Source organism: Oryctolagus cuniculus, chromosome 10 (assembly GCF_964237555.1).
Source record: "Oryctolagus cuniculus chromosome 10, mOryCun1.1, whole genome shotgun sequence".
NCBI lineage: Eukaryota > Metazoa > Chordata > Mammalia > Lagomorpha > Leporidae > Oryctolagus > Oryctolagus cuniculus.
The window spans coordinates 49638505-49663801 of record NC_091441.1 but is presented as its reverse complement, the minus strand read 5'-3'; the positions used below and the strand labels follow the sequence as shown (position 1 = coordinate 49663801).

The 25297-nt window shown below is 38.7% G+C and overlaps 1 protein-coding gene across 1 annotated transcript in view; it reads right to left on the bottom strand.

Moving 5' to 3' along the window:
• Nucleotides 1-8573: 8573 nt before the first annotated feature.
• The window catches only part of CDH2 (cadherin 2), a 243324-nt gene continuing 226600 nt past the window's right edge, over nucleotides 8574-25297 (bottom strand). Inside the window, exons 15-16 of the mRNA XM_051851320.2 lie at nucleotides 21262-21426; nucleotides 8574-9980 (exon numbers count right to left, since the gene is read on the bottom strand). Of these exons, the coding sequence (XP_051707280.1) occupies nucleotides 9774-9980; nucleotides 21262-21426 (372 nt within the window). The 3' untranslated portion in view covers nucleotides 8574-9773. The remainder of the gene's footprint in view (nucleotides 9981-21261; nucleotides 21427-25297) is intronic.

Below are 25297 nucleotides of genomic sequence, written 5' to 3'. Positions count from 1 at the left end.
CTCCACTTTCAATCCAGCTCCCTGCTAAGGCACCTGGGGAAACAGTGGAATATAGCCCTAGTACTTAGGCTACTTTACCTATGTTACTATTGTCAGTAAGTGATCTAGGACTTGAGCACCCCCTTGACTTGCATCCTCTGGTCTGCTTTAACAAAAACCAGGAGGAAAAGAAAGCTAGGCATCAGAAGCAATGGGTGGCAGGCCTATTAAAGGCTGCTCTGTACAGTGATCTGCCCTCAAGGAGACCCACCAGGCCAGTCCACTGCAGTGGGTTGCAATGTGGTAAGCCTGGGCTTCAGCAGAAGTCAGCTTGTGAAGAGCCCTGGCAGCTCTGCCAGCCAAGAGTTGGATCACCGGAAATGGACCTGCCCTGGAGTCGAAGGACTTCAGGTCAGAGCCACGGATATTATTGGTTCTAAGCTGAAAAGCCCTTCACTCAGCCCAGCTTCCAAGGTGACCACTGCTGCTGAGAGGAGATGGCCAAGTAGGGTCAGCAATACTGCAGGCAGAACTGTAAATTTCCTGTTAGAGATGCCACCTGCTTTACCTAGCCAGCTCTCCTCCCAGGCCAGGTAGGTAATGGAAGTCAACAGGGTGCCTTCCCCAAGGAGGTTCACACCTCCCTTAGGATGTACCCTATGTGAAGAGATAGGTCTGGGCCTCTTAACTTACAAGGCCTAAAGCCCACCAGATTATTACCAAGCCCCTTCTGTCAGGTTCTATTTGCCTCTCAATCAGCAAACTCAGTTGTGGCTTAGACAGCACCTTTCTTGAGTTCTCTAATAATGACTCTGTCCTTTGTTCTAGACCCTGTCTAGCCCACTTGGGTCTCATTCCTTTGTAATAATAACCTCTACTGTAACATCAATGGCTCTACTTCCAACCTGTGTGTACTGATGGTCCTTTCCGCCACTTAATGTTGTATGATTATTCAGAATTTCTCTACAGACAAACCCCACTACCTGCAAAAGTTGAGTGGCCTTTCTCCCAGTCTTGGCTGGGATCAGATTTAAACCACATCTATCAAACAATCCTCACAAGGGTCCAGAGACCCCCCTCATTTCCTCTCCTCTATGAAATCCTTTCATTACCTGGTTAATGCCACTCTTAGGATCATTGGTTGCTATTCTCACCCTGACTTGTATACTACAGTGTCTGTTTAAGTGTTTACAGCAGGTTATAATGGAATGAACCAAGGCCTTCAGCAACCAGTCAACCAGATGCTTCTCCATCCATACATGCCTGTCCCTGCGGAGCCCCAAGATACCCTGTAGACGACGTCCCCAGTCAGCAGGAAGTAGCCAGAGAGACTCATCGTCACCCCCTTTCCTATCATCAAAAGGTCGGGATGGTAGCTTTGGGATCCACAAGGAGGGAAGGCCTACACTTCCGGGAATGGAGAGGCCTACTTCCGGAGAAGAAAGTCGTTGTCAAGGTCCCTGCGGGTGCCTAAAGGTCAACCAATGAGGATCAGACCCGCCTCAACCTTTAACTCCCATGCCCTGAATCTATAAAAGGAGCTCTACCAATCTCTGACTCACAACTTCCCTGGCCCCCACTCTGTTGCTTGGTTGGGACTGGGGAACCTCGCCTGGGAGCAGAACCCCAATAAAAGCCTGTGAATTAATAGATTCGTCTGCCTGGGAAGATTGGTTATGCGCTGGACACCTTGCAGGAGGACCAAATGAAGCTTCTGACCCCAGCTTTGCCTAGTCTTGGCCACTGTGGCCATCTGGGGAGTAAACCAGCAGATGGAGGCTCTCTCTCTCCCTCTCTCTTTTCTTCTAACTCTGCCTTTCAATAAATAAATAAATTTTAAAAATATACCCTGAATTAGCTACATAAAGAAAAGGGTAATGGTCTTACTGACATCCCCTTCCAATGTTTTCTAAAAGTCTATCAACTGATGGTTTTCCAAGGAGAAAATTAGCACTAATTTAAAAAAATATATATAATTTAAGAGTTCATTTTTTGTAAAATCTTTGCTTCAAGGTACTAGTTAAGTCTATTCAGATTTTTTAAATTGTGTTCTGTAGCATAGTATGGTGAATATAATTTACAATTTATCATATATTTCAAGATAGCTGGAAGAAAGGACTTTGAATCTTTCCTGCAAAAAGAAATGGTAAGCATTTGAAGCAATAGGAAGGCTTTTGTCTATTTATTTACTGAGGACAAAGCAGTAATACAAAAAGTTACATATATTTTATATTTTTTGTTTTCAAAAACATTATGTTTGAGACGAAGAGGCAGGTCAGGAGAGTATGATCTCTGAGTGCTTGCACCTTTTCCCATGAGTTTGGCTTCCAGTTGTTCCTTCGACTGAAAAACTGATCCTCCCCTCCCACAACCCCAAAGAAGAAGAACTACAGTAGATTTTAAATGAACAAATACAGCTAGAATGAGAGGGGCAAGAGGCCTGGCTTTTTAATGCCTTGTCTGCTTTTTGTATCAATGAAGTCTGTTTGCATGCTGGTGGCTTGGAGGTGCTATGGAGAGCTACAGGATCCATCCCCCAGAGCATCCCTCATGTGCTTAGTTTATTGGGGTCATGTCTAAAAACATGGCATTGGAGGCCACTGGCTGCAAAGTTGGTAAACTACAAAAATCAAATCATTGTCAAGACTTTTGCTTTGGCTAATATACGGTTACAGTGCCTATTTGAAAACAGCACTTAAATAAAGCTCTAGAATGTGTACTTTGCTTACAATATATAAAACAAAATTGTAAGTTGTTAGCAGTAATAAGATGGACCAAGGAGACAGTGCTGTGTCATAGTGGCTTAAGCCTCTGCCTGCAGCACTGGAATCCCAAATGGGTGGCAGTTCAATTCCCAGCTGCTCCACTTCCAATCCAGCTCCCTGCTGATGTCCTGGGAAAGCAGTAGAAGACAGCCTGAGTGCTTGGCCCCTGCACCTGTTCGGGAGACCCAGAAGAAGCTCCTGGCTTTTGGCTTCAGATGGGCCCAGCCTCAGGCATTATGGCCATTTGGGGAGTGAAGCAGCAGATGGAAGACCTCTGTCTCTTTCTCTCCCTCTAAGTCTGTGACTGTGCGTCTCAGATAAATAAATATATCTTTAAATAATTTAAAAAAGAAAAGATGGACCAAGCTTTATCAGACTAAAATCAAATACATATTTGGCTAAAACGAACAAGTGAAACAAAACCAAACTAGAAAAAGCAGACAGGTATGGCTGTATTACTATTAGACAAACTGCAACTCAGTAAAAAGCTCTAAAAGTTACCAAGTAAAATAGCTCCCCTTGATAAAAGTTATAGTCTAACAGTTTTAAGCACATAAAAACATTATTTGTAAGTAAATCAAACAACCTCGTGTTAAATGTTAATATAACTTACAAACTGATACACCAAAAATAAGTAAAATATTGAGTCTTGAAAAACTAACGGGCTTGGATAAAGGTGTATCTAATATTTAAGTGAATAAATATTCCATACCAATAATCAAGAAGCTGTTTTTTAAAAAATTTTACTTAATTTGAAGGGAGGGAAAGAGAGAGAAATGAGAGAGTGCACATAAGCTCTCATCTACTGATTCACTCCCTAATTGCCTACAATACCAAGGCTTGGATAGACTGAAGATGTGAGCCTAGAATTCAATCAAGATCTCCCACAAGGATGGAAGCCATCACTGCTGCCTTCCAAGATGCACATCAGCAGGAAACTGGAATCAGATGCAGAGAGGAGACTTGAACCCACACATGGGTGCCTCAAATCATGTCTTAACAACTTTCCCAAATGTCCACCCCCAAAAAGATGTTGTTTTTAAAAATCAGAATATAAAAGCAGATACTTCTGATTACTCCAGTGAAGGGTATTTTCTGTGCTGCTCTGGTTTTCAAATAAATAAAAATCTTTTTTTAAATTCTTAAAAAAAAAAAAGCAAACCAACAACCCATTGAAAGACTACCATAATAATCAAGGATGGCTTATTCCAGGGATGTGACTCAATTAAGAAAAAATTAATGCTACTAATACTATCACTCACTGTATTAATGAGTTAATATATAACTATTTATGTAGATTAAGGAAAAACAGTTTATAAAATTCAACCTGAAAATTCAAAATCTTGTGAGAAGCTAGTTATAAACCTATATGTATAGTAAATGTTACTAATAGTGTAATATAGACAGCCTCCCAAAAATAGTGAGGAACAATATCATCACTAATACTAAATGTGCAGGGGAAAAAATGGTATTCATCGTGGAAAGAGCAACAGCCCTATCATTAACTGCAGAGATATTTACTCATCAGAAAAACACAAGAGAATAACCAAAGAAAACATAAAAAACAAAAAGCAAAACAAAAATCTGCTAAAACTAACAACAGTTAAATAAGACAAAGAAATAAAGTTGGTAAATTTCCAATTGAGCAATACAATAATTAGAAAAAGTGCTATGAAGAGTAGAAAACACTTGTAATATCATGAAAATGACCAAACAGCAGTGCAACAAAATGAGCTGTTTAGTGCAAATATAAAAAGTATGTGATCTGAAAAGTAAAAGATACTACAATGTTGGAAGGAAAAATAGATAAAACTCTTAACTTTTCACAACTCAATGAAATGTGGAATACAATTTGTTTTGGAATTTGACAAAATGCTTCTAAAATTTATGTATAAGGGAACATGTAGAAAACATACACAATTCTAAAAGAAACAGCATTATTTAGGAGTGGCTTGTCAAAACTGATTTAACAACAATCTAGTATCATGAACAGGCTAACCAAAGATCAATGGCACATCTAAAAGGTCCAGAAGCAAACAAGTGTTTACATGAGAAGTGTGTATGTAAAAGTTACATTTTACCCTATTTGGCTAACGAAGAAGATTTTAAGTAGTTTTGAAAACAGACCCTGTATCTAGGAATTTTCTACTTATTTTTATTTTTTATGTTTTTTAAAGACTTACTTGTTCAAATGAAAGGATGACAGAGAGAGACAGACAGACAGACAGAGACAGAGACACAGAGAGAGAATGAATTTTCCATCTGCTGGTTCACTCTACAAATAACAGCAGGGCTGGGCCAGGCTGAAGCCAGGAGCCTGGAACTCCATCCAGGTCTCCTACAGGGGAAGTAGGGGCCTAAGAACCTGGGCCATCATTTGCTGTCCTCTGCGATTCTTTAGGACACTGGATGGGAAACAGAGTAGCCAGGATTGGAACCAGAGCTCTGACAGAGGATGCTGGTGTTGCCAAATGGCAGGTTAACTCACGGTGCTACAATACTGGCCCTTGGAAATTATTTAAGATTTTTACATCACACAAAATAAGATCTATGTGAATGAAATAGGTAAATTCAAAACAATAGAAAACAGGAAAACAACTCAGGATACTAATTTTATAACTTGTAGTGGAAAGACCATCTCAAAAATCTGCAACCGAAAAGTGAAAATAAACCTCACGAAAACCAAAATTTTTTTATTAGGACAAAACACCACGGACTACAAGAGTAGCAAAAGACCAGGGGGAGAAATGCATATACAGAGCTCTTACTAAGTAATTGGATAAAGGCAAATGACTGAACAGGGAAATGAACATAAGTTCAAAGAAATCCAAATGGCTAACTAATGAAAATCAGAAAAAAAATCAGTTACCTCTAATTATTAACATGAGATGTTTTCTGCTGTAGATCATAATGGTAAAACCTTTAAATGTGTTATGTCCAGGATTGCTCATTTTTGTAGACAGCTCTTTGCAACTTTCCTGAAATAACATTCTTAATTTACATTATAATCAAAGGCTTAATGCTGCACTAAATAGAGTGCAACAAATGAAATGTTCAAATTGGTGTAGTCTTTAATTTGAGAAATCCAGCCATGTCATATTAAAATTTCATATGCACACATTTTTCTCACAGAAAATAACCAACTTTTAAAGGGATACTAGAATTCTGTGTGTTTCTATTGGCAACATTGCAAAAGAGTTCCAAATCACCAGAAACAGCTTAGGAAAACGTGCTTCTGGAGAGGGCCCATAAACCATTTTTATAAATATAGTTTTCAAGGTTTTATTACATACATGGTTATAGTAATGTCAGCATAGTTAAAACTAGTGCTGTGGCCTGACTCAAAGGGTTGCTTCCAAAGAAAAGAGTGAGGCCTTCCCTAGTTATTTTACATTTTGTGGTTACTATTTCGAGCTACTTAAAATCTTTTTGCCAGAGGAAGAAGTTGCTAGGTTTTAGAAAGCCTGATCTTTTCCACTAAAAGGCACTTTGCAGTAAGGTTACAAAATTTATAATTTCAGCCACATTTAGTTAACTTCTCTCTACACTCTTTAATCCTGCAATTCCATCCCTAAATATCTAATTTAGAGACATATTCCCATGTAAAGAGACATACACAAGGTCATTTATTGTGGCATTTAAAAAAAAGATTTATTGTATTTATTTGAAAGACAAAGTTACAAGGAGAGAAGGAAAGACAAAGAGAGATCTTCCATTCACTGGTTCACTCCGCAAATGGCCGCAATGGCCAGGGCTGGGTCAGATAAAAACATGGAGCCAGGAGACAAGTACTCCTTGTACTTGGCCCTTCTTCTGCTGATTCCCCAGGTGCATTAGCATGCAGCTGGATCTTAAGTGGAGCAGCTGGGAATCAAACCAGCGCCCATATGGGATGCTGGTGTTGCAGGCAGTGGCTAAATCCTGCTATGCCACAGTCCCAGAAGCATTGTTTTTAAGAGTGGGGAAGTTGGAAACAACAAATAAATCAGAATATGGTTCAATAAAACTATTATGTTCACGTCTGCATTACAGAATACTATGTGTCAATTCAAAAGAATGAGTAGATGGCTTCATACACTGATATGGAAAATTTTCCAAGATACACTCTTAGTGAAAAAGGCAAGTCATAGAAAAATACGTATTACACAATTCCACTTGCACAAAATGAAATGAAACAAAATCTTTAAGTAAATGTTGCATATTAAAAGGACTAGAATATCCATCAATTAGCTAAACAAATTTCCTCATGTAGAAAGGTAGAGGCTTCCATTTTTTACTACTTTCCCAATCCTTTTTTTTATTTAAAGATTTATTTATTCATTTGAAAGACAGAGTTACAGAGAGAGAAAAAGAGAGAGATCTTCCATCTGCTGATTCACTCTTCAATTGTTCGCAATGGCCAGCGCTGGTCCAGAAGGAAGACAGGTGCTTCTTCCAGGTCTCCCACTTGGGTACAGGGGCCCAAGCACTTGAGTCATCCTCCTCTACTTTCCCAGGCACTTTAGCAAGGAGTTGGGTGGGAAATGGATCAGCTGGGACATGAACAGTTGCTGGTGTGGGATGTCTCTGTTCCAGGCAGTGGCTTAACACACTATCTACAACACCAGCCCTTTCCATTTCTTTTCTTGATCAAGAAAATATTGTTGTATATTACAACATTTGCAAAAAAAAGGAATTCCTGAGAAATATGGATGTTTAATTTACTGATGGTGCATATATAAAATATTTACCATGAATGCTTAAAGTTGATACACACAAACACACATACACACAAAATTAGATACTGTCTGTGACTATATGAACCATGATAGAGTTCTGAATAGTGTTTGTTTACCTAAATGATGTAAATTTTAAATGTTGTGAGGTTTGAATTTGTAAAGATAGTTCAGTTTTCATTTGGATGAGCACCAGCATGGAGGCACAGTCTGAGAATCAACTTAGAAAAGACTTCCAATTAGCAAATTTAGTAAGTTTCATTATGGAAATTCTCAGAGGCAAGCTCTGGCATATAATGATTATAAAAGTAACAAGAAAATATTGTCTACAGAGTGAATCAACAAAAAAGTAAATTCTACTGCCTCATATAAAATAACTTATGTTAAGAAAAATAACATGGAATCAGAGAAGAATATTGTATAGATATTTTTCAAAGTGCACAGCATAAGAATATATTGTGTGATAATTATGAAGCAAATAGAAAAATACAGTAAAATTATTTCAAGTCTCTTAAACACACATAAACAATTTTATAAAGTTTAGCAAGATTATCTGCTTGTTGTTCCCTGTGGCTGTCTCAAAGTTAAGTAAATGGTCAAGGAATAAAGCTCAGTCACCTAAGGGTGTTTCATTAAGTACATAGAACAATGGTTTCAGTGACTTGCATGAGAATTCGAGGTGTCCCACTGCAGTTTCAGGTCTAGTCTTATAACCCACTTTATGGAAGACTTCCTTATACTGGTGTCCTAATGAAAGAAGCCGGTTAGAGTCAACATAACCATTAGCTTGAGCAGTAGCAAGTCAAAACATAAGTTCTATCAAGAATTATAACAAAGTTCACTGAAGTTAAAGGATGTGATTTTTATATCAGCAGCAGCAGGTTCTATTGCTGAGTCACTGATGTTTTTCCTTTATGAAGATGAGGAGATCCCAAACGATTCTCTCTGTTGCTCACTGTACATGGCTGCCATGCTAAGTGTTTCAAGGGTGAATGGTACAAGAACAAATACATACTTTTGTACTGTGGTTCTCAACGAAACTCCAGTACCTGGGAATTTCACAACATTCAAAGCAGCTCATGTCGAAAAGAAAAAGTTCAAACCAGTCACCAGATCCAAAATTAGCATTTTATTCAGAACGCTGGGGTCAGAGGTGTATCATTTATATTCTGGTACACAATACAGAGGCAAAGCTGTTGTCAGAAGTCTCTCCAGTTTAAAAGCTTTTTTTTTTTCATTTTTTTTAAAAAAACACACACTTAGTAGTGCCACCAGTGTCAGGCCACCCCTTCTTTCCTTTCCTTTTTTTTTTTTTTGTTTTTTTTTTGGTACAAATTATGTAAAACATTTGTGCTAAGAACTTTTCTCCCTCCCCAAACAAAAAGAAAATAAAAAATTAAAAAAATTAAAAATTAAAAATTGAGTATTCTAACTACAGCTCAACAATTGAATCAAATGTCACTTTGTTTTGTAAATACTTTATCCATAACGAAAGATATAAACATGCAAAAAACCTGAATCCGTAGTCCAAATAATACATACACATGTTCTGAAGTTTCTGCACTTCTCCATAGACTATGCTGATAAAACATTATGTACACATACCATTTGTACAGTGAAGTGGAAAAAATACAGTAAATAAAAAAGTGTACATGGATTAAGACCAAAATGTGTCTAACATTCTAGTTTATGAAAAAATTCAATTTTGCTACAAATTGGTGATATGAAAACTCCCTTTATTTGCAACCAGCTGCGTAAGTTTTAAGATTTTTAGTGAAAAAAAAAAAGACAAACTAAAGTCTAAAACTAGAAGTAATGTACATTTTCCAATCTCATGGTCTCATCCCCCAAGGTAATAAAATCGCTCCATGAGTTCTTTTTTTGTTTGTTTGTTTAATTCTGTATTTTAATAAAAGCAAATGCAATGTAACAAAAGCGTGTTGAAGCATATCATGGTTTAACTTACTGCTCCCACCACAAAATATTTTGTCTTTTACTTATCGTTTCAGAAATCAGTACCATTAAAGCCTTGAACATAAAACTAATTCCAATCTGAAAAAGGTACAAAAAGGCACATAAAATCCCAGTGCTTCTGTACTGTAAAATTCAAGTGTAACTGAGCTCAGTGTTTTTCCAAACAGTATTGGATCACTGATATTCCCTCTGAGCCCAAATTGGTTTGCAGCCTATGCCAAAGCCTCCAGCAAGCACTGTGCTAGTAGACTACAAAGTTAAAGCCTAGCTTCTGTATGCTTTTTGGGAATATCAGTTGAAATTGTTTGTACTTGTCCAAAAACCAAGTTCACCCTGAAGTTCAGTCATCACCTCCACCGTACATGTCAGCGAGTTTCTTGAAGCGTGGTCCCCAGTCGTTCAGGTAATCATAGTCCTGCTCACCACCACTACTTGAGGAATTAAGGGAGCTCAAAGACCCAGCGGTGGAGCCACTGCCTTCATAGTCAAAAACTAAGAGAGAGTCGTAGGGTGGGGCTGTGGGATCATTGTCAGCAGCTTTAAGGCCCTGCAGTTTGGAAGCACAAAGAAAGAAAAGAGTTAAGAGAGGGTTCCAGTTTGCAAAACCAAAAGCAGACCCTAGTGAATTCATGGGGTTAAACACTTGTCTGTAAATTTCCATCTGCAAACCACAACATTTTTGAAACACAGAAATTGGGGTTATCAGCATTTGAGAGTGAGACAAAAGTTAACTTACTTCTTTTTTCTGGGGAGGGGGAGGGAATCCTAGCTGAGGGAGGCAAGACCTAAAGTTGGAGAAGATTCATTGGAGAACATGTTTGACAGAAGGCAGGAGTGAATACCAACCACTGTAAACTAAGTGGGTAGATCTGAAATAATGACATACAGAACAGGACTGCTAGGCTTTTTAAAAGAAAAACCTCAATGAAATACAAGCAAAGTTATATCATGGTGATTACCATTAAATCAATACATTTATCCACTCCACCAACATTTATGGAGCAATCACTCTTGTCAGGCAATCTGGTGGTACGTATGACTATGCTACGGTCCACTGTGCAAGACCGGTTTTGAATGAGCAATTTACTGGTGGAATAAGTTACATAAAATAATGCAGCAGGCTATAAAAACATGTGATATACATGGATGCTCATCAGAATTAGGGTCAAGAATTTAGATACTTATTAGACCATAAAGGAAAGAGAAGGACAATGAGTGTCCTATGTCCCTGTGCCAGCTTAGGGTCTAGCTTAAAAGGCACTACCACAACAGGAAGTCAATGACAAATAAGTAAAACAACTATGAGTCCTAAGTAGAAGCTTCAGGATTCTGAAAAATAAATTCATACTAGCATGAAGAAGTAGTAGTTCAAGGTGTAAGTAGTATTGTCTTTGAGCTAAAGTTCTAAGAGTGAAGACAAGACAGATGTGACTATTATTTGAGAAAGTTACCTGTTAGATAATTTGTTATTAACAGAATTAATTCTGTTAATTCATAATATGGAATTAATTGATAAAATGTGAGCAGATATTTATATATATGGTAACTCCTAGTTTCCCTAAAACCCAAAAATGGCATGATGTAGTGTCTGTACACAGTATAAATACTGAGGACAGTGGGAGGGAAAATCCTGGAAATCTGAAATAAAACACATATCTGGCTATTAAAGAGAAATTAAAAAATAACAAACAAGGAAATAAGTGCCACCTATATTCTTAACTCTTGAAAATAGATTATTGTCAATATATTTTTGAAGTATCTGCAGCAAACTCATAAAATATTCTCTACAAAACTTTTGAGGATTTAATGTGAGGTCTTTTTGGCACTTTGTGTGGTATTTTCTTTTCTTTTCTTTTTTTTTTTTTTACAGGCAGAGTGGACAGTGAGAGAGAGAGACAAAGAGAAAGGTCTTCCTTTTGCCGTTGGTTCACCCTCCAATGGCCGCTGTGGCCAGCGCACTGTGGCCAGCGCACTGTGCTGATCCGATGGCAGGAGCCAGGTGCTTCTCCTGGTCTCCCATGGGGTGCAGGGCCCAAGCACTTGGGCCATCCTCCACTGCACTCCCTGGCCACAGCAGAGAGCTGGCCTGGAAGAGGGACAACCGGGACAGAATCCGGCGCCCCGACCGGGACTAGAACCTGGTGTGCCGGCGCCGCTAGGCGGAGGATTAGCCTATTGAGCCGCGGCGCCGGCCTGTATTTTCACAATCCCACTGTAGTTCTCCAAGACATACCAACATTATTCTCCAAATAGTATTCTCCTTTTCTACAATTCTGCTTTGTAAATGCTGGTAGACTCATGACAGCATGTATTATCCAGGATGTTTCACAGACTGCTACTCAAGAGATCAAGCCTTCCAATCCACGGTACTTTATGAACATCTATATGTGGATTTTTCCAAGCATGTTTTCATCTATTCTTTCAAGTTTACAGAGGAAGAATGGGAAAAAAAAGGGCATGCAAATTAAAGTCAGTGTCAGTATGGTGCATTGGGTAAGAGATGAAATCTTAGTTGGCATCTCAGCTTGGCACTACGTTAGCTGTGGAGCCTCACTCAGCATTTCCTCATCTGCAACTGCAGTAACAATAGTAAGATGAAGCCAAGGAACCCAAGCACTTACCACAGTGTCTGGCACATACAGAGTTCTGTGAATATCAGTTAATATTTAGTTTTTAAAATTTTTTAAAAATTTCCTTGAGAGGCACACACACACACACACACACACACAAAGAGTGAGGGAAGGAGGGAGGGAGGAGGGAGAGAGAGAGAGAGAGAGATTGCTTGATTCTGTCTGCTATTTCTGTCTATTTGCCTTCCCAAATGCCCAAACGGGCCTTGGTTGGGCTAGCTGAAGCCAGTAGCTAGGAACTCAATCCAAAACTCCAACACGGATAGTGGGAATACAATTAATTAAGCCAGCACAGTGCTCTTAGTGTCTTCAATAGAAGGGTGCTACAGTCAAGATCTAGAGGTGGGCTTTGAATCCAAGCATTTAGATATCAGGACACAATTATCTTAACTGGTGTTGTAACTGTTAGGCCAAATGCTTGCTCCTCAGGAAATACTTTTAAAAATATTATGTTAAAGAAAAAATTCCTGCTTTGGAATCTGAAAAAAATGTGAAGATATAATATTTTAAGAAACAAAATGACACTTGCTTAACTGCAATCGAAAACAAAGGAGAAACATACACAGAATCAGTTTCTTCATACTCAATTATCTCTCACCAACAGTCCTAAGCATTTCATTCAGTATTCTTCCTCATGTCAGGTTATACTACTCATAGCCCAGAAAAGTATATAAAATAAAATAAAATAATAAAGCAAGTTCTTCAGCAAATCACTTCAATATGTACAACATAATTTTAGATAGGATGTTCTTGATCTTATTTTTAGAATAAACTGCGAGGCAATTCTGCTAAGACAGAGCCACAACCTACAATTTCTCAAAATTCACACTCTCTTTCTGTGGTCGACTGTGATGCTGTCCTCAGTGAGTCATTATCCTCCTTCCATGGGGGATCGCATGCCTAACACCACCACAAGTGTCTCTCTGGAGTAAGAGTTTTACTTCTCCGACTCCGTTGGTAAGAGGATTGGCTTTGACTGATGATACGCTGGTGGCAGTGAAAAGTAGCTGCTTTAAGTGCCCTATCTTTTATGTTTCCACTGGTTCCTTCTCCTTTCCCTTCTGCTGGGAGAATGGCCTGCCCCAGCCAAGAAGTTTACTTTTGCCTGGATCGTAAAATGAAGAATGTATATGGATCAGGAACTGGGCTGCTGACAAACTACAGTTGACTTCCAATTGGGGCAAGAAGTAAACCTTGGTTATTATAAGCCAACAGTGCTTTGGAGTTGTTGGTTACTATAGCTCCAACTAGCAAAAGCACCTTCCTTCACTTTTTGTTTGCATTTATTTATTCAAGTCTAGATATATTTGTTTAGTATCTACGGTTATAATGCTTTCTGCTTAATGATGGACACACAGCTATTAATAATCTAGATCTATTGCTTGCCCTGCTGGAGGTTATAGTCACAGATTAGCATGTGCTCCTTTTCCCTTTTCCCTATAAAACAGAACAACTGCAGTTACACATTAGGTAAGTTTCCTTTAGATTAGCACTAACTAACTTGAGGCCACCCAAGAACCAGATCCAAGGGGGACTTAAAGGAAAATCAAGACAATTCAGGAAATTTCTCATAAGGAGAATGGGTTCCCAAAAGAGAATATTAAATTTCCATTATGACAAATGCTTTATAATACAAATTGTAAGGATAATGGTTACGGTCACTCTTCAAGTCATCTGGTTTATCGTATTTCCAGTTTCGGATGAAAATACACAAAGCACTGCCCGATCCTTACAATGTCAGCACCAAGTGGGAAAACCAGAAAGGTTAAGGCTAAAATTAGTTTCCAGAAATCAATGGCAGGGCCTTAAGTAGATCTGGATTCAGTGGTGAGAAAGTGTTGGCCTGTCTTTAAGGACCCTGGGACTCTTCATCAAATATCTTAAGTTGCCAAATTCAACTCCTTAAGATAAATATGACACTGGCAATACCCACTATTGAGATTCTCAAAAATAATCTTTTTTTTTTTTTTTTTTTTTTTAGCTTCTACATTGGCTTCTGATCATCTGGGGAGTACCTCAATTCTTTCTTTATTTCTTCTTCTTCTTTTAAAAGAAGTTAAGTACATAAATTAACACATTAGGCATACTGTCTTGGGCTTTAATCATTATAAAAGGGAAAAACCACTGAATTTTGCAACAACTTTTAGGCAAGCCTTCTTTCTAGCCAGAAGGTTAAGTACTTTAAATCTTTTCCACTTAGATAAAAAGAGGATTCTTCTGAATGAGACATTACATAAATTCTAGGTAATGTTTCAGTAATTCTAGAAAGATCATAGTCAAGCCCTGAAAACTGACAGTCATTGGCATGATATCAGTGAACAAACAGAAATCTGGGGGCAACAAAACTGTCCAGCCCTCTCTTACGGGATTCCTTTATTCTTGAATGTGGACATCATTTCATGTGACGTTAACGCACTGCAACCAAGTTTTAAACTAACTGCATGTGTTCCTTTAGGTTTGAGTAATTCCACTAATTATGCACATTTCTCCCTTCTTGGAGAGACGGATCTGGATAAATCTGAACTGCTTTCTGTAGCTTAAGGCTTCTTTGCGAAGTGGAAGGGCAGTGATTGAATTCTTGCTGAGCTTATATTTATAGACTTCTGATCCAATGCTTTATGGGTGGAGACAGGCTTTTGTGGAGACTATAAAAACCCACACTCTTCAAGTGAAGAATACATGAAGGATACAAGAGGAAAGAGGCCTATTGATTCCCTTATATTCTGTCTTCTATAGTCTTAGAAACACTGCTTTGGTTCAGATCCTCACTATATCTTCCCTGAATCAGAGAAAAAGCCTCTCTATCAGGTCTTCCTGTTCCCAGTACTATTTCTGCTTCTTTTCTAGAAACTATTAGTTTTTCTCTCAAATGTTATTTGATGTCACTCCTCCAAGTAAAACTCTTCAGTTGCAGTTTAATCTATAGCAGTATTCCCCAAATAAGGGAAGAGTTCCTCTGGAAGTGTGCCAGATGATCTTTAATTGGTACACAGGTACTTTAAAAGAATTCCTGGGGCAAGTATTGTGGCTAAGTGGGATTAGTAGGAACCACATTGTGAAGTCTGCATCCCATACTGCAGTGCCTAGGACTGAGTTCTGCCTCCACTTTTGATCTGGCTTCTTGCTGGTGTGCACTCTGGAAGCAGCAGATGCTGGATCAAATATTTGGGTCCCTGTCACCCAGGTGGGAGACCCAAATGGAGTTGCTGGCCCCTGGCTTTGGCCTTTTTTCTCTCTCTCTATTGTCTCTTTCTCCTTGTTGTTTTGCTTCTTGAATGAATAAAAATAAAGTAAGCTTTTAATAAAATTACATTCAAACTGACTAAAAATTTAAGTTAATACAAGAAGGGGTATGCAGACATGGAAAAGCTAGATGCTAATCTATAGGACAAAGTAAAGAATTCTTCAGAAGTAAACCCAGACTGTTCAGTTATTCTCAACTCCAGCAACCACAGTGAATTACATCCCATTTCCTGAAACCCCAATGCCTCACATTCTTGTGTACCAACATGGTAAGTACATGTTCGCTTCCTTCTACCTAAAGTGTGATCTTTGAACCATACCTGGGAGTGAGTCCTGTGATCTCTCTGCTCCCCCATACTTCTATTATGTTTGGATCACACTAGATTGTGGTAACCCTTTCTGCACCAGACTGTCCAACACAGTACCCAGCATCCAGTGGGCATCGTACAAGGTAAAGTTGCATTGCTATGCTGTGCTTATTAGGTTTTCTCTTCTCAGTATCTTGCTCATGCTTATATCTCCTTCTTTCAGAAAAAGCTAGGATCTTGGTTTAAATTTCACATGGACATAAAAGTACTCTGTGTTTGCTTCACAACGTAATTCTGTGGTTTATGAAGGCCAACATCAACTACCACTCTTTCTAGAAATATTATGTAAAGCAGTTTTCTCAGAAGCATAAGATTTTAATTGCTTTATATCAATTAGAGGAGAGTAGAAAGTCTTTTGCTCCTAAATGGTAATTAATCTAAGGGAAAATTAACGTGATACTAATAACAATTATGAAATTTTAGTGTGTGACAAGCACTATTATCAAATATGAGAGTACTTCAAAAAATTCGTGGAAAATGGAATTAAAAGAAGTTTATTTTGATACAAAGATTTTTGAAATCTACGCTTAGTTTTTTTCATAATATGCATTTTCCTTGAACTTTTTGAAGTCCCTTCTTCTTTACATAGATGATATCATTTAGTTCTCAGTACAATCTTTAAAGGCAGTTCTATTATGACATCCATTCTACAAATAAGATAACTGGAAGTCCAAGAAGTTAAGCACAAGGATTTTGACCTTGTACAAGGTAAAACAGGTGTGTCTGAACTCAAATACTCAATTCCAAAAAATAGAATAAACTCATTTAAAAAGGATAAATTAAACTTAATTAATGGGAGAAAATGAAACTTTAGTTTCAAGAAAATTATTCTGAGGAACTTTCCATCAACTTTTAAAAAATAAGAAATCAAAAGTCTGTCTTTTAACAACAATGTTCAATTGATTTTGTACTTCCTGAGATAAAGAAACATATAGGATTAGCAAAGTTATTTGAGGTATGTTAATATCTATCATTAGGCTGAGATTAAATGAATTTGTTTCAACTTTTTACCTGAAGGTCATATTTGAATACTCAAAACAGAATGAAAATCTGCAGCAGAAATTCAAAAACATGTGGCTTGCTTTACTCTACTTACCAGACTGAAAATTAGTTATTTTTGAGATTCATGGTAACATTCATTCATTATTTAAATACACAAACTAGAAAATATTCTCATGAGCTTTCTTATTCTTTACATCTATAAAAACACTTCAATCATAATCATCACGTTTTATTCTTCCTTGGGAACAGTGAGTACTCTGCTAAATAAAGTAAGACTTGGAGATAGATAAATTTGTCTCTATCTTAATTTTTTTTTTTTATATAAAATGTGTGCCTTCAACTGTGTAAGAACTTTACACACATTTATTTCTGTCAGTCCAGTTAATGAAACAGACTGAACAAGTCTTAATGGATACTGTGCATGGAAGAATCTACAAGGTGCTTTGAGACTGATTGGGTTTAGACTTTTTGACAGTTTTCATCTGCCAGAGTTTTCCCATAGAATTGATCATCTCAGTCTTGAGATTCCTTTTGTGTTGTTTTCTGTGACACCTTAACCTCACTGGACTCTTCTTGTCTACAAATGTACGGTCATTTCAGGTGCAGCATTTTGGTCTTCCTTTCCCTCCACATTTCTCTATCTTGTAATTATAATTTCTCAGATCTAGTTGACATTTGGGGAATGATTCTCAAATTAGATCCTTTTATCCATCCATCTATCCACCAAACCAATGTGCTGCACATTGCTGCCCCCAAGGATAAGCACTTCTGTTCTGGACAGGGAAGCAGGATGGAACCATGGGAGATGTGTTCTGCATGGAGCTCTAGGCATGATGGAGGGCCCCTGGATAGTGCCCTTACTCTAGATGCCTGAGACTTCCTGGGTTGGGAAAGATTTAATCAAGGAACTACTGTCTACAAGAAAAAGGGAAAAGAGAATTCCAGGCAGGAAGAACAGCATGGATGCTGGTAGCAAAATGAAATTACAAGCTCAGACTGTGGACTACAAGTAGAGTTCTCTCTGTTGCTGGCTTGCAAGGTACAAGCTGGAGAGACGAAGTTGGAAAGCCAAGAAAGAAGCACACACAACAGGCTTCCCACGTCTGGTGAAGTGAGGCTTCAGACACCAAAATATTTTCATTTTACAATGGTTGTGATGGTGCAGAGTAGGGAACATGCACACACAAAAAAATCCATGTGTAGCTTTTGTTTTTCACCATACATTACTGGTGCAGTTGTAGAACACAATAGGAGACATTCAATAGTGATTTGCTGAATGGATGATCCTACACCAAGTTCAAGATGATTTCAAAATGAGCCATTTTTACCAAATGCAGACAATGCTCAAAGTATGAATTGAATGTATTATTGAAGTTAATTTGCAGTCAGTTGTTTGGAACAAAGTTTTTCATAGAAGTAATTGTATGTATTTGTTATGGTCTCAAGCCACATTTTACACTGTGTACCTAAGCATTGTTTTAGAGAGGAAATCCTAAATAGTAATTTCTATTATAATTGTGTCTACTATGGTAATATAAGGATTGAGTAACTGAACTTGATTAACTAGAATCTGTTTTCTGTCTACTGAAAACAATGCAGACACTGTAAAAGAAAAAAAGACATGAACATCCTCCTGCCCAACACACAGAAAGCACATTAATGTAGAATAACCTAACTCCTGGCTTTCTGAATGTAATCAGCACTAGTAGCAGAATGACCCCAGACTAGCTTTCCACTAAATACCAATCAAATGTAAATCGAGGGTCCCCATGGCTGCATGCCTGTGCGCCTTCCACGGTACTGGAATTCCTTAAAGCAACGCAATCAAAGTGCTCAGCAGTACAGTATAAGCTTAGTGTAGAGTTAAGCTTAGGATTATAAAATAAACTGAAAGTACGTCATTGTAAAAATTAAAAGAAAGAATAAGAAAGGAAGGAGGTGGGAGGGTTAGAGTGGGGGCAGGAGGGAGGGTAGGGTGGGAAGTATCACCATACTCCTAAATCTGTATATATGAAATACATGAAATTTGTTTTCTTTACATAAATAAAAAATTGAAAAATAAAATCACAAATAAGAAATAGTTCCTATCCTGCAGATAACTTCCACGCAAGTGTCAGCCCAGCTGGTGAGGACCACGATAGAGGTACCCTCTTGGTAGTCCCTTCCTGGAAAAATCAAAGCAGGGCTTCCCACCGCAGGGAATATTTGCTGAATCCTGAATAAAGTGGGGGAAGAGGATCTGGAGATGATGAAGAAGATACAAGTTTTGCAAGGTTACTGTATTTCAAAGGTGTGACATGTTAGAGGAACTGTGGACAGCTCAGCGTGGCTGCAGCACGTCGGGGAAGTGTGGGGACGGAGTAGGGAGGGAAGATTGTCAATGATGGGATGAAATCCTACGAAACACTGATACTGCAGCGACAGGCAGAAACATTCAGTAAGTTTTTTTTTTCCTTTTTGAAAGGCAGAGTTATAGAGAGACAGAGAAGAAAGAGAGAGAGAGAGAGAGAGAGAAAGACAGAGATCTGGGGCCGGCGTGGTGGCGCACTAGGTTAATCCTCCACCTGTGGCACAGGCATCCCATATGGGCGCCGGGTTCTAGTCCCAGTTGCTCCTCTTCCAGTCCAGCTCTCTGCTATGGTCTGGGAAGGCAGTGGAGGCTGGCCCAAGTGCTTGGGCCCCTGCACCCGCATGGGAAACCAGGAGGAAGCACCTGGCTCCTGGCTTCGGATCAGCATAGCTCTGGCTGTGGCAGCCATTTGGGGAGTGAACCAACGGAAGGAAGACCTTTCTCTCTGTCTCTCTCTCTCTCTCACTGTCTGTTAACTCTACGTGTCAAATAAATAAATAAAAATCTTAAAAAAAAAAAAGACAGAGATCTTCTTTTCATTGGTTCACTCCCTAAATGGTTGCAATGGCCAGTGTTGGGCCAAGCCAAAGCAAGGAGCAAGGAGCTTCATCTGGATCTCCCACATGGATGCAGGGACCAAAGCACTTGGGCCATTTTCTGCTGCTTTCCCAGGCTCATTGGCCCAGAGCTGGATGGGAAGTGGAGCAGCTGGGACTCAAACCTGTGCCCATATGGCATCACAGGCAGTAGCTCAACCTGCTGTGCCACAACAATGCTGGCCCAGGCAAGTTTCTTGAATTATATTCAAGTCAGAATTCCTACTTTAAAATAATCTGGTTCCTATATCTACAGTCAAAAGATTCACTGTACCTTGAAACCCAACAACCACAAGAAGAATCCAATAGTTTCTCACTGTCATGAACACCAAATTAGAAATAAAACCACCAGGCACCCTTACATATCCTAAATGATGCAGACACGTACATAAATTCCTTAAAATATTCCTATTCAAGTCTATATATACTTGAGCTAGAAAAATCAGGGCATATTTCTGTAGATAAAGGGAGTTTCTGGGATTCTGCTGCTTTTGCATTTCAGTTGCTTTTAAATTATGTCTGTTAAACCTATTACCTACTTACCAGAAGTATGTTAGGACACGTGTTCAGAAAGCAGTATATATTTAGGGAATGGTCGGGGATGGACAGTTTTAGGATAGATAAACATACCAATTTGGTTGGAAACTTGTTCTACAAGTTATAAATGCATCTAAAAACCTAGGGCTGGTTGACTGCATTTACAAATTATTTGGCTATTTCCAGGAAACCCAGGGAATAAGAGACTTATCAGGATGTGACTGAAGGCCAAGTACAACAGGTGCATTCCACTTGGTAATGCACTCAGACCAATTCTGGTCTCAGAGATACTGAGAAAACGGCCAGAGAACGGGAGCCCTGCTGTATATTCAGACTCAATATCAGTATGTACAGCTTTTACATTTACAATGACAATTCAAAAAGACAATTACAGAAAAAATACAGTAAAACTAGAGATATGATCAGGATAAGCAGCATAAAACTTTTTACTTCAAAACTTAAGTACTAAATGTACCAGAACTTTTGGTCAGTAATGAAATAAAATAATGCTAATAGCAATCTTGACAGTGAAAATCATATCTGTTATATTCAATAGAGAATTAGCTTCCTCTTACAGAAGCTCTTAAAACTCCTCAAGTAGGCAAGTATTTAAATAAGATTTAATATAACTGCTCTTCCAACTTATCTCTTTTGATGGAGTCATTGTGTAGGTACTGAATTCTCATCATGTGTAGGATCTCCAAGGGTACAGTTTAGAGAAAATTAAAGAACTATTGGTATATTTATCAGTGTTAGTAAATGAGATCAGAATGCACTAGAATATTATTAGTCTATTTACTACTACTTGTAGCCCAAGGGAAAAAGTTTTTTTGTAGGCAGTGACTGATACTGATAATATATGCTAAAATTTTACATTTTAAAAATGCAGAATATTAATTGATGGATCTCTTTTGTGTTGGCCAAAGCAACTGAATTTGTTCTCTACTACTGAAGCCATATTTGCTTTTGCATAAACTTCAGAAAAAAACAAGTAAGTTTTAATGTACAACACAGTTGTACTCTAAGCAATCTGTGGCCCATACAGATCTAACCACTAGCATAAAATAAAGACCCTATAAATAAAGTAAGTCTCTCTTTGTACCTCATTAATGAAGTCCCCGATGTCCCCAGGGTGCGGGGCTGCGGATCGGACTGGGTACTGGGGCTCCGCATGGATGGGCCTCTCATCCAGCCGCCGTATTCCTACAGGCTTGATGGCATCAGGCTCCACGGTGTCAGGCTGCTGGAGCTGGCTCAAGTCATAGTCCTGCAAAAGAGAACATGAAAACCTATGGTAGATGGGCACAGAGATGGAAAATTACAACCTTTGTTTTTAAACATACACTCCGAACGCATAGAAATGAGGGAGATTTAACATAATGGAAAAGTTGCCACTCGGAGTTTTTCATGTTATGATTAAATATTTCTTTCACACAGCTCTTTCTTCTGTGTTTTCCATGTCTGCAGTCTGTGCTCCATCTGCCTTACAGTCTTCCTCATCAGTTTCCGATGGGAAGCAGCAGTTTGCCGAGGTCTCCCTAGGAAGTGACTAAAACACTGACAAGGAGACAGAGCTGTATCACAGTGGCAGAGGAACTAAACTTTCCTAATATTCACACATTTAATGTTTTTAAAAAGATGTTGGTGCTTTTGTCCTTTTCCCTAAGAAAGGCATAGGTGCATCAGGGTTTTGAAGTCACCCCTACTCCTCCCTTCCTCCTGAGGTCTACAGCAGGCATCAGCAACCTATGGTCTCTGGGCCCTGACTGACCTGTGGCCTATTTTCCTCTGAGAATGGCTTTCCCATTTTAAAAGGTTACTTAAAATAACAACTACAAAGAAAGAAGGATAAGCTACAGAGACTATGGGTGGCCCACAAAACACATACTCTTTCCTCTGACCCTTTCCAGAAAAGCTGTGCGAACCTGTGGTCCAGCAGATTTTTTCCCCAAGCAGCCCGGCGAGGGGGTCTTAGAAGACCCTGTCCACCTGCAGGGAGGCCAGGGCCAGCTTGTGAAGAAGGGTGCTGTGAGCAGAGGGTGGGTCCTCAGAACTATTTTCAGTGAAAGCTTCAACCAGCTGGGCAGGGATGTAAAAGGAACTGACTATAATGTGGAAATGAATCAAAATTTTAGGGTTGGGCAGATGCTTTGTAGTTTTCAAACCTCTAAGTTCTGGTGACATAAAATGTTATATCCCAGATTAACCAAAATTCCCTAATTCGATATTGTCATTTACAGAAAGTACAGGTTTTCTAGTACTTTTCTTAGTTGAGGTTTCATCTCTCTTCTGGAACCATTTGCAGTGCTGAATCTCATAGTAATTTTGATTTATTCAACACTTGAACATTTTCCATGTTTTGGCAATGTTGTAGATATTTTACATACTCATATGTTCATTTGCTTAATCCTCCTAACAACGCATGTGATATTAAGTTTTATAATCCCCATTTATAAGACGAGGATACTGAGTTTCAAATAAGCCAAGTAATGCACCTAAGGCCTCATATCTATTAAGCTCTGACTCCAAATGGATCACACTCCAAATCCTGGCTCTGTTCAGTCAGCTAGGAGAGTGAGTCAAGTCTGAGTGACAAGGTTGGATGGAGAGGGTAATGAAGTGTGTGGAGGGACAAGATGTGAAAAATGGTTAAAAGAACACAGGAGACAAGAAGGAGAGAGGTCATTAACCTTGACACTCACGAGGCACCCCCATGTATAAATGTTTTCTCATTATCAATACTTTCTAATGGATCTGTGAAGATATTTTATTATCATCTTTTGAGATGAAGAAATAGAGAGGTTGAATAACTTGCCCAAGGCCACATAACAAGGATGTGATTCAGATGGGAGTTAAAAACTATGTGTGTATGACTTAAAAGGATCTCATCTAAAACTTAATACTATGCTTGCTGAGACACGGACAACAACGAGGCTTGCCAAGAGCTTAGTCTAACAGGGAAGGCACTGAGGTACTGTGATGGAAAATCTCCTCCTCAGGGTGTGCAACCTGAAGTGGAAGTGAGGGAGGCACACAAAGAGTAGGGCAAGCATAATGGGATGTAAACTCCACACACAACAAAGTATAAAGGGCTCAGAGGTGGGCTTGGCACTATGGCACGGTACAACATCAGCATCCCATTTCAGAGCACAGGTGCAAATCCTGTCTTCCAATTCAGCTCTCTGCTAATGCACCTGGGAAAGTAGCAGAAGATGGCCCAAAATTCTTGGGCCTGTGGCACCTATGTGGGAGACTTGGGTGGGGTATCTAGCTCCTGGCTTTTGTGGCCACTTGGGGAATATACCACTGGATGGAAGATGTCTTTCTGTTTCTCTCTATATATCATACTGCCTTTCAAATAAACAAACCTTTACAAAATGCTTAGAGGGAAAACTGGCTATAGGTTTGCACCTTGACTCATACCCAGCTAGGGAACAGGCACTACTTGGGGAGAAGCAAGATGAGCAAAGCATGGGATGCTGCTTTCTCTTGTTAGGATAGAGCATTTCAAAGCCTCACTAAAAAGTGACAACACAACACCTAGATAATCTGACACAAAAGTTCTCCGTTTTTAATTTTTAGAATTTATAATTAGGAATTATTTACAGAACACCTTAATGTACTATAGTGATATAAAAGATGTGAAAGCCTTTGAAATGTGAAAATGCTACATAAGATAAGGAGAGATTTACTTAGAGAATTCTGGATTGTTTTCACTCTAAGAAGCATGGTTTTCTATTAAGCAAGGTGGAATGAGGTAAAGCATGAATAAATGTGAGTTCTAACAATTACAAAAGCTTTCTTCCTAGAAAGGGGAAAATAGATGGTAAGTGCATTGATGACAGTTAATAAATGTTTCTATCCTGAGGGTGAAAAAATGTTTTATTAGAAGTCTGAATTACACAAAAACAGGAAACTAAACCCTATTTTTTATGGACTGCCTTTTATCTGGTGACATATCCGTTGATAGCGCTGGATATATTACATGGTATTTCAGGGTGACAATGATAACAATACAGTGGAGTTGCTTCAGTATAACTGGAGACAAAGGAAGCACGTGAGCTTTATTCACACTATTGCTCACCTGCAAAGAACCTTTCTATCCTGACTTCACAGACAAAAAAGCTGAAGGTTACAAATGCAAATGCATTTCCATCGGCCAGCATTGCTTTTAAAATAAATAAATGATCAACACTTAGATACAGTTATATCTTATTTGAAAATAGGAAGATCTGGCAAAAGAGAATTCACACTCTGACCACAATTTGCTGCAGCTGATAGCAGCTGTCCTCTTTGGTCATGGATGGCTACTTCCTCCTGGCCTGCTTTACTTATCAGTGTGTATAGGCAGGTATTTTAAAAAGTTTGTGCAAAATGGAATTAAAAGATGAGATTATTTTCATGCAAAAAAAGTTCCAAATCCATGTGTAATTTTTTCATAACACACATTTCCATACACTTTTGAAAGACCCCCATATAATATAATAGCATATTAATTTGCAATGTTTTATCTTTAATTTAATAGCCTTTCCTACTACCTTAAGAACCAGAAAGCAGCAACTATTTTAAAATTTCTTTGGTACTATTCAGTTCTTTTGCCCAACACTGCATAAGGACTATACAAAGCGCTTTTATAAAAAAAGGTGTTGAGGAGGGTATCTGGTTGAGCAATGAAGGTGCCTGCATCCCATGCTGGAGTAGTGCCTGGGTTCTGGTCCTGGCTTTATTCTCAATTCTAGCTTCCTGCTAACATGTACCCTGGGATGCACCAGGCAAGGTCTCGAGTAGTTGGGTCCCTGCCGCTCATTTGTGAGACCTGGACTGAATTCCTGGCTCTTGGCTTCAGCCTGGTCTAGTCTTAACTGTTGCAGATGGGAACTTTCTGTCTCTCTCTCGAATAAATACTTTTAAAAAATATATTGAAAATATTATAAGTAATGACATTCATTTCAGATATTAAAAGAGCAGCCAATTAAATGAATTTGACTTAGATCACATCACACTCCAGGAGCAATAATTCACAATGGTCCCACTGCTGAGTCATTGCCATGATGAGTTCTCCTGTAATGATGGAAACTTGTTAAATTCCTCAGTTATGATGGTATTTAAAAAGAGGCATAAAACCATTCCTTTACAGG